General features: G+C 32.8%; 1 protein-coding gene across 1 annotated transcript in view; it reads right to left on the reverse strand.

Moving 5' to 3' along the window:
* The window catches only part of LOC126739255 (uncharacterized), a 44457-nt gene continuing 22511 nt past the window's right edge, over positions 1-21946 (reverse strand). The window contains exons 2-4 of the mRNA XM_050444839.1: positions 12629-12711; positions 11694-11934; positions 1-265 (exon numbers count right to left, since the gene is read on the reverse strand). Coding sequence (XP_050300796.1) covers positions 152-265; positions 11694-11934; positions 12629-12711 — 438 coding nt within the window. The 3' untranslated portion in view covers positions 1-151. The remainder of the gene's footprint in view (positions 266-11693; positions 11935-12628; positions 12712-21946) is intronic.

Raw genomic sequence — 21946 nt, forward strand, 5'->3', positions numbered from 1 at the left:
TATTATACATAAATTTATTAAGTCTCATATTAAAGAATGTGGGTAAAATTCATAAATTGGGGGCAGCAAGGTGCCCGTTTGATTTGGTCCCAAAGTGAAGAACTCCACGCGTTTTTTTTTACTTATAAAACGTACTTTTTTCGTCTTAGTTTTAACTTCTGATTCCTGTACCGTAGTGTGCACCAGCCGCTTTGTCCAATTCGGATTCGAAGTTTTGCAGGTTGATTTCCGTGATGTTTTCGGTTTGTAGTTCTACGGCGAAATTCTGGAAAATCAAGGATTTTTAATAAATTAGCCAGTTTTATGTTCTACTAGTATTCATTTCTCGGAACAACAAAAAAATCAAAACATAAATAAACAATGAATAATTAAACGTCTTAATTAGGAAGTGAGATTAGTTAAGGAGAGGAAGTGGATACGCGTTAATCAGCGGCCTTGGTTTGAAAATATATAAACGTTTACTTATATGTTAAACAATACATTGTCTTCAACAAAATTAAAAAGAAATATATTGAATTTTATTTTATGTACGCGATAAGAATAAATTTATTTTTATTGGTTACACGACCAAAGGTAAAAAGCGTACATTTGAAAGACAAACTAAAGATATTTCGCATGTAGGTAGTCTAGACTAAACTAGAGGTTTAAATTTAGAACATTAAAATACTAGATCAGTAAACAATCACTTTGAGTTCAGGGGAAGAGGGTGTTTTTTTACAAACATATTTGCCGATTTTCTGTTGTCAAGTTTACACATATTTTTGAAAGAGGAAATTTTCAGCTATATATTAAGACATCATATTGTATTGGATTTTAGGACTGAAAACATTTTCAGTGTTGCAAATGTTTGACATGTGATATGTCATGAACATAAATATTAAAAGTCGTGTCTTGTACAGTAGAATCGCACTAACTTAGTGATTTGTATCAAAAGATTAGTATTATTCGTACTAAAATTAAATCATAGATATTATACTTATGTATAAATGTATAATATGCCCTATGTCACTGCGTTTTGTATCAATGTATTTATACAATACGATGTCAGCAGTACGAACACGATTAATACGATACATACGATTTTAGGTTGCCGATTCTAGGACGGTTCGGTACGATACGAATTTATACAAATACGAAAAGGTTTTTACGATTTTTGAGTCGACAGTACAGTGAGATTTGTATCATTGGTACGAATGATACGAATACGACCTATCTCTAACGTACAGTATCGAGCACTTTATTCACCCATAAATAATCAAATCATATTATATTCAAATTATAGTTCACAAAATTAACGAGGGAATCTTAATTTTAAAATGCCTTTAATTTATATATTTCAAATATGACTTTGTAGGAGGATATTGTCCATATTTTGGAAAGCTTTCCTCTAAGGAGTACTAAGGTCGCGAAATTAGCTGCCAGGAAATAGAAATTTTGAAACATCTATACTTTTTTTTTTCTATACCGCTTTCTTGTCCATTCCAGTTGAGTTGTTTAAAACATTTACCTTTAAAGCTTCTCTTTCTCTCTCTCTCTCTTAAATTAGTAATTTTCCTTTTTATAGTTTTCTTTAAATAATAAAACTTATTTTACATTTTAATGTATTGGTTAGCTCATAGTTTTTAGTTACATGCCTACTTTTATGTCGTTCATTCACCATCTGATCATTTTCATTAACATTGTTTTTAACCATATTCTAAATTAAAAAATATGTGCTAGAGATTAGCATAATTGTTGAAATGGGTATAATGAAAAGCAAATGATAGGGTAACAATAACCTTTATTTTTAATTTTAAAAGTTGAAATGAAGATCATCATTTTTATTGTATTAGGATTCGTAAGATACAAGTTAATGAGAACAATAAAACACATATTTTAAAGTGCATGTATCTATCCCTGAGATTCTTAAACAAGTACAAAAAAAATATCAGAACTAAACAACTATCGTAAATTCTTAAAACTAAATGTATACAGTAAACGGAAAAAAATGGAACAAATTCAATGAAAAATAAATGAGGTTTGTTCGAAAAAACGGCCGCACACGTCGATTAATATTTTTGATGGTTACGCATTTTCTTCAACAAAAATGTTGTATACAAAGGTGTCTATGTAGTCGTGGTCAATACCAACTTTCTTATTTTAAATAGAACACCCTGTATGTGATTAAATTTCTGGATTCTACACAAAATTATAAATATTTCGATGTATCACATGCCACACTTTTATTCAACTGTTTCTAAGATATGCGGTTTTAAAAATTGTCGTTTGTATGATTTTCAAAGCCTCTAAAAGTAATTCTTCTAAAAATCGAAAAAAAACGGATTCGAAAGTTGGTATTGACCACGGCTACATCAGACATCCTGTATACAAAATTTTTGTTGAAAAAAATGCGCAACCGAAAATATTAATCGACGTGTGCGACCATTTTTTCGAACAAACCTCATTTATTTTTTATTGAATTTATTCCATATTTTTTCGGTTCACTGTACATAGGTAAATATTTGGTTTTTGTAAACATGTTGGAACCACTGAAATTTGTCAGAGTGACCAACATCGAAAGAACACAATCACGCAAAATGGCGGCCACCTAGTGTGGTCATTTGTTTTTCAATGGATTGGCAGTCCAGGTATATTTCTTAAATTCGTGGGTTCTGTGTTTTTTTATTTAGTTTACTATTTAAAAAAAAAGAAGGCCTGATTTGAGCGTTTTTATAAACTATTATATACAGTGCATCCCAAAAGTTATGTCTAAATTCATTTAAAATTCAGGGGTGTGTTCGAAAAAAAACGCTCGGACCCGTCGATTTTTATTTTAAGTTGCGCATTTTTGTACGTGAAGTTTGTATATACAGGGTTGCTCAAAAATAAATTACGACCACCTATCAGTTACGAAACACCTATCAATAGTTATTATGTACTTTCAATAAAGATATTAGGTAAAGTAGTTTCTGAAATAGCAATACTGTTCCTTTGAAGAAGTTAGAACCCTGCATATATTATCTGATATTATGTAAAATGTGATGTAAAAGTGATATTTGTTTAATGCAATAAAATTATGCAAAATGTTAAACATTTGTATCTTAAAACAGAAATTATTAAGAAATCTATAAAATATATATAATTTACAAAAAAATGCTTCTTGTTAGCATATAGGTAGCATCTTAGGTAGGTACCTTTACTCAAATGAAGTGCCTTAAAAACAACACATAAATAGTTCATAAACAGTAATATTACTTATATTTAAAGCATACTCTATTATTAATAAATATTTATCATGTAAATATTTTTTGACGACGTCACTGGTAATCACTCTTGTGTCGGTGGCATCAATAATGAGATCGAGCGGCGTTGCCATATCATTACCTTTTTTTAAAATACATTATCTACATTCATGTAACGTTGAATATCGACTTTATTAAAGAGTATCTTATCACAGTTTATTCCAAAAAATTATATTTTATTGATGACGAACAGTGGTATTCTTTTGTGTCTGTGAAATTAAGTGACAACGTTTCATGATATTATGAAATGTTTTTTTGCAATTTCTTCATAAACATTTGGCATCATTGCATCAAAGATGTTGTAAAAAAACAAACTACCCATTGTTTCAGGGTATGCTACTTCTAGCCTTTCAATATTCTAAGGGTAAAATAGGAGAGAAGTACTTTGATTTGCTCTCTAGAGGGTGTTACAGAGTAAGAATAAGAATCTAATTCTTAAGGGTGTTAATCCTTTAAGAAGAAAAGTTTTAATAAGGCTATGTCCTCAACCCCTTAACTTTTAAGCTACAGGGTGTTAGAAAAAAATCGCGTTTCTTCATCATAACTTCAATAACTTCATAGATATGTTTATGATATAGCACACTCCCTCTGAGTATCAACAATCATTTTGTAGGAGATTTTTGTCAAGTTTAACCAGTGTCGTCCGTACAGGAACGTAGAAAGAAAACTATATTTATTTTATAATAAATATTGCATATTAGAGGGAATTAAACCAATTGAATGTATTTTAAATATGAAGGCACTTAATTCAGATCCATAAATGCTCCCTCCAGAAACTTAAACCTAGTGATGTAAAGGGTAATATTACCGGTAATTTTGGTAATATTACGTAATATTGCTGCAAGACCGGTAACATTGGTAATATTGGGTTTTTTTTCACTCTATATACTCTCATTTATTCGCTATTCGCCCAGCTCTACTTGGATTTATTGGCGCGAGGCGCAAGGACGAAAGACGAAAATTTGGTCGCGACGGAGCTCATCTATGAAACTGCAAGGCGTCATCCAAAATATTCTTCAGAAGTAGGTCTTATTATGGAAGCACTTGCACAGTACAAAATTAGAGGTGGTGATCTTTTTGCTAAGGAATTCGTTATTTCCAGCGAAAAATCTATGTCTGGGCATGTTTGGTGGGCAGGAATTTGCACCAGTTCTAAAATAAGTAGATTGGTTGTAGACATTTTAAATTTACCATCGTCAACTAACAGCCGCAACCGAAAGAACGTTTAGTACTTATGGATTTATTCATCGGCAAAGAAGAAACAGGCTTACCGTGGAAAGAGCCAGAAAACTAACCTATATTGCCCATAATTATAATTTACTAAACGAAGATCATTCAAGAAGATAAAAAGCTACTGAGGAGTCTGAGGAAGAAATTGAAAAAGAAGATCTCGGTTTCGAAATTATAGACTTGAGTGAATTAACCAAGGAGAAAGAAGAATCAGATAAATAGGTTGGGGATGATGAGCATGATTTACCATTATCCACTCTATTACGTAGTTCATTCTGACTCGTTTTTTTTGTGTTTCCTAATGTTTTTACAGTTTTGAATTAAAAAAACTAGTAAGTATTAAAATGCTGTTTTTTTTTAATAAATTATCAATATTACCGTAATATTACGTAATATTACCGGTAATATTTTACATCTATACTGAAACGTTTTTCTCAATGCTCCTTTTGGATACTTAGAATAGTGAGACACTTATTCCAGGATATTAACTTACTTTATGCAGTCAAGTGCCTGAAAAAGTGACTAATTATAGAAAACGTTTGAAGTACCTAAAATGCCTGGAAGTAATTTTTCCATAAATTCTAGAGCCTGGACATACCTAATTAATTGAGAGTTTCTATAAGTAAAATCTAAGCAAATAAAGAACTTCTAACCAACTTAAAAAAAATCCCTAGTTAATCTAACAGGCTCTCAAGATAAGTATATCCTAAATCCAGGCAGTTAAACTCTTTTTGGCTCACGCTTAATCTGAAAGCCTGGAATAAGTTTCTGATAAGCGTTGAGCGAAAGACTGATCCAAATGCTATTCTATTACTTTTTCTTACGAATTTTAAATATAGCATCTTCTCGTAAAATCATTGGACATCTATTTCAGTATATTTTTTCCAAAAATAAAATTTTTGGAAACCTATTTTACGGTTTTTTCCACAAATTTTGAAAAATAAAATATCAAATAAAAAGTTGATCGTTCCTCTAAAAATACGAGTCTTAGAGATCTGAACATTGAAACATAGATTTTTATAAAAAAAGTCATTGGACACATATTTCAGCTTTTTTCCAAAAATGCCTTAAAAGTTGAAAGAACAAAATTTAATTAAATTTCAGATACAAACTACTCATATCTCTGAAAATAAGCGAGTTACAAATCTGGAAATTAGAATATAGATGCTTCTCAAAAAATATCTGGATACATGTTTCAGTGCTTTTTTCAAAAAATTTTGAAAAATAGAAATATCGGCCTTAAAAGTTGAAAAATGTAAAAAAAATTCAGAGACAAAGTGCTCATAACTGTATATTTCTAACAGTAGAACTTTGGTTCCTGGACCAATATTTCCATCAGCAATACATATATTGTTAACATCTTTGATCAATGAAGAAATAAACTTTGATGAATTCCAGTCACCTCTGGATAATTATTAGTTCAAGAGCTTTGGGAAAAAAATTCTACTGACAAAAGTGATGAAAATAAAATACTGCAATAAGTTCTTAGTTTAGAAAGAAATAATTTTCTGCAAGTATTACTGTAATAAAATTTTTGGTAAAGATCTGTATTTCCTGCAAAACGCCCACTTTAAACATTATAATTTTTTTGTCATTTGATTAAAACACCCTGTACAATAACAAAACAATAATATAAAATGAATTTTTTGCCAAAAAAAAAAAAACCAACACAAACAGATGCCATAAAGCAGAACTCGATCGTAGGCAACACACAAATGGTCCATTGTAAAATTAGTCCAAGAGCTTTACGGGAAAAAATGGTAATAATATATTACTGGCAATAGTTATTAAATTTCTTAGTCGGTTCTATAGAAGTAATATATGAAACAAAGAGTTTATTCACAACTTTAAAGTAAAAACAAAACAAAATTTATATGTGAATGTATACCAGCATGTAACCAGATCTTAATATAGAACATGCGACAATTGACATTCTGTCGAGAAATATTCAATTTGCTTACACCTAAATGTTCCTGACTTGAATGTTCATAAAATCTTAGACTTGTTTATTAAGGTTTGTGTAAAAAAATTGGAATATAAGTACTGTAATATATAAGATGATGTAACATAATGTGCTACTACTAAGGTTCCTACCTGTATTTCTGGTCTTTTAAGAAATATAAACAATATATCCGAATTGATATATTTATTTTATCAAAAGCTGCTTAGCCCATATTATAAATTATTCATAAAAGTAATTTAACATTTTAATTATTTGAAACTTATAATGTACGGGCACTTATAATGTACAAGGCACCAACCATCTGCCATATACAAAAAAATCAAAAACCTCTTGAAACAGCAGCACCAGCAGGTGTGCACGTTGTTTTCAAACAAATGGATCTTGTTGTACAATCTCAACCATAATACGAGAAGATTACAACCAAAAAGGCCATATTAACCTTTAATAAGAAAATTCCAACTAACCCATAAATTTGAAAAATTTAATTTAATAGGCTTATTCTATACATAACGGGTGTCATTTGCATATAGAAGTCACGCGCCCATATACGCGCAAATTCAAATAAAACCACCCGCCTTGTGACTATAAAATGTTAAATTTACGAAATCTCTTATCATTTAATCCACGTTTTATATGATTACAAACATGTTTTGTCACTGGGTGTATTTTGTTAGCGACATGCATATAACTAATGACAATGGGAAAAACAGCCGGAAACCGCACACATAGACAGATATGGCTTTAGAACTTTTATTAAAAGAGGATGGCCAATTTATTGTTTAAAAAAAACTATACAGTGCGACTTTTAATTGTACCGCCCCCCTCTTATTTTTTGAATGCGTTTTTATATAAATATTTGAAATTTGGCACACATCATTAGCAACCTAAATACTACTTTTAGGTCTCTAGTTCAAGCTTTTCCAGGTGTAATTTGTTTGTAGGTGTGTTTTTTGTTTTTTTTTCTCTTTTGACATTGACAAAAAATACAAACTCTACAAACAACAACATACGTACAAACAAATTACATCTGAACAGGTATAGTAAAGAAAATAAAAATAAATAAAAATACGAAAAACAAGATTTGGAAAGGCTGCCATTTTGCTATGGGTAGAAGTAATGACTTAATATTCTAGGACCATAAACCATTCAGTGGGAGCTTTCAAACGATGTATCGCATGACCCCCCTTTCTATTTAATTTAATTTTTCAAAATGGCGCCCCGTCGCCTTTTTGAAGCTTTGCAAAATGAGCTAGAGACCAAAAAGTAGTAGGGTGAAGTGGGGTAAATGTAATCATGAGGCAAATGTAATCAAGCCCTATGATTTTTTTTATAACGTTTTGGAACATATTTTCTTCGAAATTCGAAAATATGACCCTTTTTATACCCATATTACTTTTTATTAACCTCTTAGTTCTAGTTTCAAAGATTTCCCTTTTTCTTTTTTGTACTTTGACATTTATAATAATTTTGTGAGTGCCTTTTAAGAATTTTAATTCCCTATTACTACTGTTAATATTATTATTTAGTTGTAATATTTTGCTCCCTTAGGTAATTTTCGACAAGGATGTTGATTCTGCTATCAGATTTGATTTTCGATACTTAACAAAAAATGTATGCCAGCGATTACATTTACTCCACCGAAATACGCATATGGGGTAAGTGTAATCACTGAGACTGGGGTAGATCTAATCACTGACTACATTTGCCCCAGCCTCCTCCTTCTTGAGTTTTTAGGCTATAACCTATCATTTTCTCTATTGTTACAGGCTAACGCTAATATCGAAGAAATATTGTAAATACTTACCAAAGACTTTAATTAATTGTAAAGACAGTGTGGAAATCTTTAAAATAGGACCGATCTAAGACTAGTTTATACAGTTCCTAGTGAGTTCCTTCAAAATGGTGAGAGTGTATAAAAAAGAAAACAAGACCCTTCTTACAGTGCTGAACTTTTAAAAGATGCGATCAGAAACATCCAAGAAAATCGTATCAGTATTCAGTATCTGGTGTTGCCCAGAGGTCCATCCCATTTTCCACTCTTCAAAAACACCTACGAGGAACCCGAGGATCAAAAAGCACGTCCAAAGGAAAACCCACCGCAATACCTGCAGCTGATGAACAAAAATTAGTGAATGCCATAAAAATCATGGAGAAGTGGGGTTTGGGGCTAAGCAGAAAGGAAATCTTAGAATTGGTGGGAAAGTATGTCACGAAAAATAATATAAAAATGCCATTTAAAGATGGAATACCTGGCGAGGATTGGTTCTTATCCTTTAAAAAAAAGCACAGGCTATCTTTAAAAAAACCACAAGGACTGGAGTATGCCAGAAAAAAAGCCAATGATCCATTTTTGATTGAACAATATTTTGACATGTTAAAAGCAACCTTAGAAAATAACGACCTGCAAAATAAGCCTTCTCAGATTTATAACATCGTCGAAACTAGTTTTACGCTCGATCCAAGTAAAACTAAAATTGTGGATCAGAAAAATGCCCCTGCTTCAAGAATAACCACCGGGCCTGGAAGAGAGAGTACGACAGTTCTCATGGGTGGCAACGCAAATGGGGATAAACTGCCTCCATTAATTATTTTTAAGGGAAAAAATCTATGGAGTACCTGGCTGGCTCGCAAGGAATCTACCTTTCCAGGTACTTCTTATGCTGCGTCACCAAATGGTTGGATGGAAACGGGAATCTTTGTAAACTATTCTACAAAAACTTTTATTCGCAACGTTGTACCTGAAAGACCAATCCTGCTTTTGTATGATGGACATTCAACGCACTTAGACCCAAAACTTATCGAGGCGGCTGTCGAAAATGATATAATTGTAATTAAATTACCTCCACACTCCAGCCACCTATTGCAACCCATGGACCTAGCGGTCTTTAAGAGCCTTAAGTCGCGGTGGGATTCCAAATTAGCGGAGTACCAAAGAAAACATGTGGGTGTTAAAATACCAAAGAAAGATTTTTCGGTACTTGTGAGCACAATTTGGAAAGAGACAGACCAGCTTTACTGACATCGGGCTTTCGTAGAGGAGGAATAAGCCCATTTAATAGATCTGTCATCGACCGCTCTAAATATGATCCAGAAGCTCTACGAAGATATGAAGAACGTTTGAGAAATCCCCAACCTGCCACAGAACAACCTCTTAATGAACCCAGCACAAGCAGCCATGAAGAGCCATCGAGAGAGAAACCAACCACGCAGCAGCTAGCATCAGAACCGCGACCAGAACCAATAGCAGGGCCAAGTAGACCAATACCAATAGCAGCACCAAGTAGCGGTTCTGTATCATTTGAAGAATTGTTGCTGGAAACAGTGAGGCAATCGCCCCGCCCTAACGAAAAAGAAAGAAGAAAAAGGGTAGCTCCGGGAGCTGAAATTATAACAGCAAAACAAAACATAGAAAAAAAGAAAAAGACTGAGCAAGAAAAAGAAGATGAAAGAATAGCGAAAGATAAAGCAAAGAAAGTGAAAGAATAGCAAAGAAAACAAAGAAGGAATCAAAAAAAAGATAACATCAAAACATATTAATGAGAGCTCTTGAAGACGAACCGCAAATTTTAAGTGACAGTGAATCCGACGACGTCACCTTTGAGACTTATGCAAAAAGGTTAGAGGAAGATGAAGAAGCATTAAAACAAGACGAATTGTTTCTCAAAGGGGTAGAAAACTTTAACATTGAAAACTGGGTTTTGGTCTCATTTAAAGGAAAGAAAAGTATACTTTTCTATGCTGGTCAAATAACAACGCTTGATGAAGAATCGCAACCTACCATTAAGTTTAAAAAAAAATTAAACCGAAACGCGCATAGTTCAGTGTTTCACAGGCCTGAACAAGAGGACCATCACTTAGTGGCTGCATCAGATATAGAGCGAGTTTTACCAGAACCTTTAGGAAAACCAGAGTTTTACCAGAAACTTTAGGGCCAAGAGGAGAACTAACTTTTCCAGTATCCTTTACCTCATATAACGTTAAATAAATTAAAAAAAACATGTCACAGCCTGTTTTGCTCAACTTACCTACGTAATATACTTTTCAGAAAATCTTTAAGTTTTATTCCCTATCATTGCTCCACGAAAAAAGTTCATAACTTCCTTATAAATTAAGATAGGTAAAGTCTAGTGCAACGATATATTAGAATGGTCACCCGTCAAAACACCAGCATTTTACTTCTCAAACAATGTAAATAGAAGGTGGATGACATTGTTTGGCAGGTGGAATGCTGGTGTTTTGACGGGTGACCATTCTAATATATCGTTGCACTGGACTTTATCAAGCAATTTTTTTAACCCAGAATTTTTCATATGGCAGTTAGGAGCCGTGAGTACACTTGCCCCATTCTCTGGGGCAAGTGTAATCAGCCGACAAGTTTTTTTTATTTTGGTTTATAAAAAAATCAAAAGCAAACAAAAAATAAATAAATAACTATGACATTGATTTAACAAAGAAAAAAGCTCTGTGCCTACTAAAAATGAACCCGATTTCTCTTTTGGTTTTTTTGGTATGAAATATTAAAGTGCCACTATCATTTTTTTGATTACTCTTACCCCACTTCACCCTATTTAGGTTGGTAATGTGTGAGGAGGGACAATTAAGGAAGAAACGTTGTTCTTATGAGATCTGCACTTTTTTTTACATTTTGACGTACTTTATTTAATTTTTTTCACAGCCGTCAAACATGTCACCTATACCGAATAAAGTTTGGTGTACGTGATTCAGTTGCCTTAACACATTTTCCCCACGTCAACTTACAGTTACCGCTCGACCCCTTCCCCCTCACCCTTCCCGGGGTCGGTTGATTACAAATGACATGTTGCTGCGTGTTTGCCAAGTTTCATTTATTTATTTGGATTTTGTCATGTGACTTATTGTAAATTTTGCTTGATCATTTATTGAAAATTGCTCCTTTCGGTGCAGAGCAATTATGTAAAAGCCGGTAATGTCTATGCTATATTTCACGTGATAACGTATGGCTTGTAATATATCATTTGACGTAAGACATCGGGTTCTTTTAGTGAAAGCTGTCAATGTCCTCCATAATTTTTTTTTTAAGAAAATGTACGGCGTGTAACAAATTGTACGTGACAGCTATCAAAAAAATGACATCCGAGAGACATCCACAAAGTTTTTAAATTGTTACGTATGTCTTGTAAATACATCGTTACTTGTCTAAATATCTAATTAATTAAACGTGCAATATCCTATACACTTACCGATAAAATATCTTTAATAAGCGCCTTATCGGTGGACATCTTGGCCCGTTTTAAAATGCTGACTGAGGGCCCGATCCAGGTGACCAGTAAAAATTTCGCTCGTTTCGACATTTCGTCTCCGGTTTGGACTCGAATGTAGCCGAACGCCCTCTCGTCGTCGCCGAATTGGGTTTTAAATTGGTCAAAGTCCGACCCTTTGGCTGACGTCACGATCGTCGGTCCTTCGAATTTAAAGACGGCCCTGAACAAACGAAAAAAATATATATTTTTTTCATTCCTCCTGAATGTCAAAATTTTCAATGTGACAGATGACCCTTGACTCTTATTAGGGTGCATTTTTACACTTCGTTAAAATGTCGCTACACATCTTTTATTTTAATATTCCACTAATTTCCGTCGTTGTATTCATCGTGCCCAAATAGTTGGTCAGTGTTTTTAGCGTGCATTTACAACCGTATATTAAACAGGCAGATTATTCAAATTAAATTTTGAGATACACATTTATTAGTGATTCAGATTTCAACGAAACAAGGCTATTATATTGTCACATATGTCTATAATATTTATACTTATAGAGTAATCTTAATGTAAACATCTATTATAGGGTGACGTCATATGATTCCCATAATTAAATTCTTTAAGTGTGACGATTTGTATTAAAATCCCCATATAAACGGTTTAGTTTCTAAAACAATAAATAACACATGTTAATACATTACATAAGTTGAATATTTAAATTAATGGGAAAGAGTAAATTAAAGGCTGATATACAGGGTGCTCATACGCTTACTTTCCCCGCCCATTTATTTCTTGACATAACCTAACATATACCACAAACTATCTATCAAATCTGTCAAAAGTCCAATCTTGCCAAATTATCTATATAGCAACCATGCTTGAAAACCTAAACTGTACTTTTAAAAATAAAAACTCACCATTGGGTTTCCGTAACGTCACTTCTGACATCTTGATACGCATTTTTTACGTTGACAGAGTCTATGTTGGTCGAAAGAGCTCCCTGAAAAACAAACAATTTATGTGTAATAATTCGAAATGGGTCCAAGCAGGCACGACTTTAACATAAATGTGAATTTGTAGGGTTAAGATGTTTTTACAATATTTGTTAATATAATAATATTAATATAAGGATTATTTGTAAGAAATTGTGAATTTTTATTATTTGCTGACGATTTAAAATTGTTTTTGTCTATTGATTCAAATGTCCAATGTCCATCAATTAATATAAGATGACTTGCATAATCTTTGTGTATGGTGCAATCTTAATGGTTTAGATTTATATGTTCCGAAGTGTTATTCAATAACTTTTGGAAGGATTCGCAGTCTTACATTGTTTGATTATACTATAGTTCCACTATTTTAAAAAAGGGATCTCGGAGTAATTTTCGATTCTAACTTGACATTCGTGTCTCATACTAAAAAGTTAATTCAGAAAGTGTATCCCTTCTACTTTGGAGTATGCTAGTTCTGGATGGTCTCGGGTGCAAAAATTGCCTAGACTTAAAAAACTCTTCTATGTAGACTTTGATAGTAGTTCTTCTGGACAGCACAATCCTATAACTAGAATGCAACGTTCTTTCGATAGGTATAGTCTTGATTTCCATGTTTCCTTTAGCAGGTTTTAGGAGTTCTCTCAAATTCAATAGTGACTCGTGACTTTTGTTTCTTTAAATTAATGTGTAACATTGATTTATGTCTTAGTATTATTTAGCTTAAGTTGTATTAATATTAGTATCTTTTGTATTATTTTGTTTTTGTAAAACTGATGCATACCGTTGATAAATAAAATAAATAGTCCAAAACCAGACGAAGGAAGTTGTTTGATACCTCCAAGCAGTTGAAGCCAAGAAACGAAGAATAAAGATAAGTTGAAGCTATTTTTTATTTATATTTCTTCAAACTCACTACAACTACTTAGGAAAAAAAATTAATAAATTTGTGATTTTCTTTCAGGCTCTTAAAGTAAAGTAATATTTATTCTTTCAGGCAGTTTAAGCTAAAAAAAGGTCTGAGCTTCATTTCTAGAGTAAAAAAAACTTTTCCAGGCAGTTAAAGATAAAAAAATGTACGCGTACAATTGCCGACAGAGTAAATTGAACTATTTCTTTATTTATTTGAGCTGTAATAAGAAGTGGAATTCAAGCCATTTTATTTGGCTTCAACTGCCTGGACGAATGAATATTATTTACTTTAAAAGCCTGACAAAAAATCACAAATTTATTCATGCTTTTTTTCCTAAATAGTGTAAAGAGTATTGAGTTTTAAGCTGTCAAGAGAAGACAAGCTCAAGTATTTTTTTTTGCTTCTTTCAGGCAGATGAAGCAAAACAAATCGCCTGAAAATGTATGCATACTGTTATGTATTTCTTGTTTGTTATATTTGTTATATTTTTATTTTATGTTTGTTTGTCGACTTTTGTATCTTTCAGGCAATTGAATCTAAGAAAAATGCCCTCAACTTCTCTTTTAGGCAGTTGGAAACACAATACTCCATCTGCGGAAATAGAAATTTGTAAAGTAGTGCAACAGGGATGCATATTATCACTGGTCCATTCTAATGTTTTCTCGAAGGGGCTGTTTAAATCTGCACTAGAGAATGTTTCAGTTGGAACCAAAATAAACGGGGAAATCGTCAACAGCATAAAATACTCAAGCAACATATCATATATTATTAGCGTTAAATATATATTTATTCAACGATTTTTTTTTGGGTATATTTATCAACCATGTATGATCAAGGTACATTTATTAAACTGTAGAATATACGTATGTTATATACTATTCTGTTTACCAAAGGGAGAAAATTTGGGCCTTTAAAAAAATGTACACAGGATTTGGATATCTAGTTTTTAAACTCAATTACTACACCTTAAATATTTGATAAAATTCTTGTGAAAAAGGACTGTTTTTCGTCCATGCTATCCAATATCTTTTATATATAACATTATATATAATTTAAATAAACAGTGTTATTAAATTAAGTATTAAATATTATTTTCTACAAAAACATTGTTTTTCATCAACACAACCCACCCCAAACATTCGCCCAGTAAGAAATTCTTTTGAAAAATCACTGTTTTTCGACCATAATATCCAATCTAATAGCACTCTTTCTGTATTAAATATTTATCAATATACATATACAGTAATGTAGTAGTCACCAAAAGTAGATAGACAAATTTTAGTTTTTTAAAAAAATCAAAGGAAATAAAAATTCTATAATAAAGATATTAAAGTATATTATGGGCAACATAAACATGTATAAAACTAATAAAACATTCTTTAGAAACAATCACCTAATTTGGTAAATAATAAGAAATAACAAAATATACGCTGGACAAAAGTAGATAGACAAATTTAAAAAATAACCAATACTTTTTTTTCGAAGTATTTTTTTAAATTACAAACTAAACCATCTACAATATTAGTATTTTGTAAAATACCCATTATTGTTTATTTATTACAGCCTGACATCTACGTGGCATTGATTCAATAAGATTGTCTATGAGTTTAAAACCAATATTTTTCCATTTCTGTTGCAACCGTTCGAATAATTCACCTTTATTTGAATAGTTTGTATCCCTAATATCACGATCTACAATTTTCCATAAATTTTCGATGAGATTAAGTTCGGGTGACTGGGATGGCCATTTTAAAACTGGTATTTTTTCTTCTTCGAAAAATTGCTTCATAATTTGGAGGAATGCTTCGGGTCATTATCTTGCTGGAATTGGAATCTCAATGGTAAATTGTCTTCGACACAGGGCAACATAACATCTCTGAGAATATCCTTGTACATAAACCTGTCCATTATGCCCTCTATGCGATGTAACGGGCCCATTCCATAACCTGAGAAGTAACCCTAAACCATTACTGATCCACCTCCATGCTTAACTGTGGGTTTTGTGTACTTGGGATTCAAACGCTGGCCAGAAGGACGTCTAACATATTGAATTCCATCGGAATTAAACAAATTAAAATTCGATTCGTCGCTCCAGCAAACACGTTTCCATTCATGCTTTGTCCAGTATATATGCTGACGGGCAAATTCCAATCGGGCTAACCGATACTTTTTTGAAAGCAATGATTTTTTTGCTGGCCTACGTGCAAATAGATCTCTTCTACCAACCTTCGTTTTACAGTCCTTGAGGACACATTACACCCTAGAGCCTGTAATTCTATCTGAATTTGACGAGAAGTCATGAAAGGGTTATTCTGGCTAATTTGTTTTAACTTGCGTCCAGCTCTAACGTCCATTTTTTTTGGTCGACCAGATTTATTTTTTGGTTCTAATGATCCTGTCCTTTCATATCTTTTGATAATTGCCCAAACAGCTTTTCTTTTAACATCAAATCTACGAGCAATATCAATTTGACGCTTACCCACGCGATATGCATTAATAATGCGTTGTCTTAAATCAAGAGAGAATCTAATTCCGCGTGGCATGTTGCACCTTGAGTTAAAGAGAAGCCATACTATACTAATTTTATTTTATAAATATCTAGACAAAAAAATTATTCCAAAATTGTTTTTGTCTATCTACTTTTAACCAGCTATATTTATATTATTGCTTTATCTGATAGCAAGCAAAATATTTAACTGAAATTTATTGGTATCTTTTCATAGACCGCCTTACAAATAACAATAATTTAAAATCTAGGGGACCTGTGGGTAAATCTTTAAACAATTATATGAAAATAATACTTTGTCTATCTACTTTTGGCCACTACTGTATGTAATTATGTATGGATATTAACGACGAAAGTAGCTGTTATTCATGGGTATCATTTTGGAAAATAATGATTCTTGGAAACAATTTCTTTCTTACTTTTCTTAAGTTATGTGGGAGGGTAACGGTAGGGTTAATCAAAAACATTTTTTTTTGACAGAAAAATTATTAAAAAAAAAAATATTTTTTGGTATCTAATAAAAATTAGTTTTTGTATCTATACTTTTCTCACATAACCTTCAGGTGTTCGAGTAAAACGTGAAAAAACTCTATTTTATTATTCGAAAGCAAGGCGTATCGCTATGAAAATTGCAGTAGTTGTGCCATTTTTTTATCGCAAATAAGTGGAAATTTAGTTTTTTAAGATAAGTCCATAAGTTTTGAATACAGTTTTTAAATTAAAACCATTGGTATATTAATCAACCGTATATGGTCAAGGTATATTTATTAAACTGTAGAATATACGTATACTATTCTCTTTACAAAACGGAGAAAATTTCGGCATTTAAAAAAATTGACACGGGATTCACATATGTAGTTTTTAGTTTTTATACTCGATTACTACACCTCAAATATTTCATGAAATAACCCCGATATCACATATATGCCACTTTGTAGCATACGATATACTTTTCATACATATCTTACAGTGTAATAATGGAATATCATACACAGGGAAATCTAGAAATAAGTAGGAAACGCATTAACCTATATAAAAAAAAATAAATATATCAAATAAGATATTAAAAAAAAAACTCAAGAATACAAATTTGTTTAAAACTAAACAAGAATTTAAAAAAGAAATTTTATTTGAGAAAAATGCAGTGCTGTACTTTTTTTATATTAAAAAAATATTTACGATAGATCTCTTATGGACGCCACTGGTGAAAGTTGATATATTCTTGTAAGTCGAAAAATAAGTATAAAAATAATAATGAAATGGTAATTTTCTTGTAATAGTTTAACTGGAAGTTTATAAGAAATTGTCAATTGTTTAGTGCAGTAGTTTTTGGTGCATTCTAAGACGCAATTTAGGCAGTTGAAGTAATTTTTGGAATTTTTATGTCTGAGAAGCTTTAATGACAAATCGTTCTTTTGCTTATTAGCAATAAAAAAATATGTTTTTCGTTTAAAAGGTTTTCTATAATTAAATATTCAACGTTTTGTTGACGGTTAAGTATATTTGTTTATGAACGTTAAACGTGAATTAGATAAACATAATATTAAGTTCTTCAACGTATATCACGCGGACATTTTATTCGATATTTATAGTTAAAATTCTACCAAAAATGTACATACACCTGGTGTAAAACAAAAATAGACGCTTATTTAACTATCGTATGTTGCTTTTGGGGAAAGCTTATATATATGCTTTTGAGGAATTCCTTAATGATGCTATGTGAGGCAAACTGTAGCATTCTAATAAATATCTTTGTCTCTCCGTGATCTATTTTTAATTTGTTTACATGTTTATTCTTTTTAATTGTTATTTATTTGCATGTTTGTGCGAGAAAATTTGTTATGTTTTTATTTGTCCAATATTATGTCATATACAATTTTTTTATATATTTTTTTTATTACCTTCATTTCAAACATATTTGACAATTTATAGGTAGTTTAGTAGATTTGTAAAAATTTAGCTTAGTTCATGAAATATTTTCTTTTTGTGACAATAAAGCATATTTTGATTTGATTTGATTAACTGAGGGAAAGTTGGAAGGAGAAAGGGGTTTGGAATCAAAGCGACTGTCCTGGATGCGAAACATACCAAACTACATAAGATTGAACTTCACGCAAGTCCTTAGAACGGCACAAGATAGACACGCATTTGCCAATGTGAAGACACAATTTTTTTAAAATTCAACAGCTTATAAAAAATCACAAATGTCTTAATTTTTTTCTCCCATGTATTGGATGGGGGATGGAATAAGGGATTCCTGGGTATGGATTTGTAATTAAAAATGTGGCCCTGAGTTAAAACTTGGGGTAGTTAGGGCTCTTTTGTTTGGAGTCTATTTTTTCCTTAATTTTTATAATAAATTTTCACTTTTCATGCAAAAATTTTCGCAAAATTTTCGGGAAACAATTAAAATAACGTCAATTTGTGAAATTCTTATTTCTTTCAGACAGAAAAATTTTACTTCGAGCTTTTACGCTTGCTATGACGTTTTCTTAATAATAATTTCTGGTAAAATTTGTGGTGCATGACCCTAAAAGCCTTTTTTTTCATTATCTGCAACAGTGGAAAAAGGAGGGCAACATATATACAAGATAAGACCATCAACCCAATATTTGTCGGCTGTCATTAGCAACAATAATGGCCTCAGATAAGGCTAAAAATAGTGAGATAAACAATAAGAAGCGCACGAAAGTGGCCGCATTCTGAAAATTGTTTATGGGTTTCTTGCGGATAATTGTTGGAAATATTTACTAGGCAAGACGACAGATGTCTGGAATTTTAATTAAAAAAGAAATTATTGTATGTAAGATCGTAAAATCTAATCAATAAAAAAACAAAAGTTCCTTCAAAACCAAAATATAATATTCCGAGACGTTTCAAAAATAATCTAACACAGCTGTGGTTTTACACCGAATAGCGAACGAAGACTAATGGTAACTTTCACTTTTCTTATCTACCCTTCTGCCTGTTTGTCTGCGTGGGTAGTTTTCGGGCGGGTTTTATTTACCTAGCAGATGGGGTCTGTATGAAGGTCGTATCACAAGCCGGCTCGCTTGTGGTTTCTTTTAGTCGGCCATGCTACCTATTTTTCGTCCTCGGAAAACACTATTCCTGTGAAAGGAAACAGAATAATGTTAGAATCAGAATGAGATTAAAACATCGACATATGTTGTTTATTCGAAATAATTATTGAAACTTTAAATCTCTAAATTAATTCTATTTGGTAAACTAATTTGAATGAGTTCTATTTTGGTAAAATACTTTGAATAAACAAGATATATCGTTTTATGATCTACTCATCAAGTTCGTCAACGTCATCGGAACCTGACGAGTTACTTTCGTGATCAGGGACATAGGGTTTTAACTTATCAATTGATGCTATGCCATGATATCTTTTTTGAGCTCGTCGTGCGCCCGGAAGATCTTCAATGACATAGCGATCAAAATCAAGCACCTTGGTCACTACGTATGGACCACTGTATTTAGGAAGAAGCTTCTTACTTTTTCCCTCATTAGATGCTATCTGTTTACGTAAAACCACATAGTCACCTGTGCTATAGTTATGCTTGCCTTTTCGTTTAGCATCATAACGTAATTTTTGTTTGGCTTGTGCAGCCAAGATTCGTTCTTTAGCCTCTTCTCGGACATCATTTACGTTATTACAGTCTGTTTCGTTTAGACTGATCTCCTGAGTTATGAATGCGTCATCCATACCTCGAGGTTGATATCCGAAAAGAAGCTCGTGGGGACTCTTTCCCGTAACACTATGTACGGAGGCATTGATTCCGAAACGTATGGACTCAATATTAGTGTCCCACTTCCTCTCGTCGTCGACCGTTGTCGACAGGGAAGCCAGGATCGTCCGGTTGTATCGTTCAACCTGCCCGTTGGCTCTTGGTGTTGCAGTTGCGTTATGCACCACCTTAATTCCAAGCTTCTTCATGTAATCTTGGAAAGCTTTGCTTGTAAAGCACGTGCCTCAGTATCATATGATACGTTTTGGCGTACCAAAAGTACCAAACACTTCATGACAAAACTTTAACAATGGACCCGTCTTAGTTGATGAAACTGCTTTGCTCCAAACGTACTTTGTGAAAGCATCCACTGCTACTATCAGGTATAAATTACCTCGAGTACTCTTCACAAAGGGACCAAGATGATCGATATGAATAGTGTTCATAGGACATGATTTCTTAGGAATGGGTTGTAAGAATCCTTCTTGTTTACCAGTAGGCGTTTTGTTATATTGACATTCTAGACATGCTTTAATATATCTGTCAATATACTTGCGCATCCTTGGGAACCAGTAATTTTCACTTACTGCCTTTAGAGTTTTGGTTAATGCTGGATGGCCTCGTTTATCGTGATAATACCCAACTATTGTCCTTTGGGCCCTTTTCGGTACATACCACTTAGGACCATAGTCAGTATTTCTATACAAGCGCTCATTCTTTAAGACATAATTGGTTGTCAAGGACTTATCATCAATGTCTGCAAGAGGATTTCGTAAAATATCTATGATATTCTTGCATTTGTTATCCTGTAGTTGTACTGATAAAATCCAATCATCCTCTACAATATTAATTTCCATAATTTCAACAACAGGTATAGGTGCTTCGTCTTCTTGCTCAACCGGATTACGGCTGAGGGCATCAACATGTGACATTCTTGTCCCAGGGCGGTATTCCACAGTAAAATCGTACTCTTGCGTTACCAACCACCATCTTGCAATTCGTGGAATGATATCTCTTTTTGTCATTGCAGTACGTAATGCAATACAATCTGTCACTAGTTTAAATGGGATTCCTAAAATATATACTCTAAATCTTTGCAGGGAGCATACTACTGCGAGAGTTTCCAACTCATACGAATGGTACTTATGCTCTTCTTTAGTGGTTTGCCTGCTGTAATACATAACAGGTTTTAGGACTCCCGTTGACTGCCATTGTAGTAGTATACCACCTAGACCACGAGTGGAAGCATCTGTATGCACTTCAGTTGGTAGCTTGGGATCATAAAGAGCTAAAATGGGTCTATTGCTAAGGTGTTTTTTAATGCATTGAAATGTTTCTTCCTGTTCCACATTCCAGTTAAAGGTAACATCTTTTCTTGTTAATCCAGACAATGGACTTGCAACTTGAGCAAAGTCTTTGACATATTTTCGAAAATAACTCGCAAGCCCAATTGGAATTGTCGAACCTCATGTACATTGCGAGGTGTTGGAAACTGCTCTACTGCTTCAGTTTTTACTGCTCCTGGACGGATTCCTTCTGAGCTAAGCTCATGGCCAAGGTAGTCAATATTCGTTTTGAAAAAGTGACACTTGGATAATTTTAAGGTAGCTCCAAAGTTCCTGAAGGTGGTTAAAATTTCTTGGAGAGACTCCAAGCCAGATTTAAAATCAACACTAGGCAATAAAATATCATCCAGATAGGCTAAGGCAGTTGTATTTTTCATTGTCTTTAGCATTTTATTGACAGTACGCTGGAATACCGCTGGGGCGTTAACTAATCCAAATGGCATTCGCAGATATTCGTAGTGCCCATCAGGAGTTATGAATGCAGTTTTGCTTCTGGAGTCTTCAGAAACTTGAATTTGGTGGTAACCACTTGCCATGTCTAATGTTGTAAAGTAAGTCATATTAGCTAAAATCTCTAAGTGTTGATCCGATGGAATTATGGGAAAACTTTCTTTTACTGTTTTAGAATTAAGTGCCCTATAGTCTACACACATTCTTGTCTCACCATTTTTCTTTTTAATTAAGACAATAGGGCTGGCATATGGGGAATGTGACTCCTGGATAACGCCTGCGTTTAACAGTTCATCC

Source organism: Anthonomus grandis, chromosome 8 (assembly GCF_022605725.1).
Source record: "Anthonomus grandis grandis chromosome 8, icAntGran1.3, whole genome shotgun sequence".
Classification (NCBI taxonomy): Eukaryota; Metazoa; Arthropoda; class Insecta; order Coleoptera; family Curculionidae; genus Anthonomus; species Anthonomus grandis.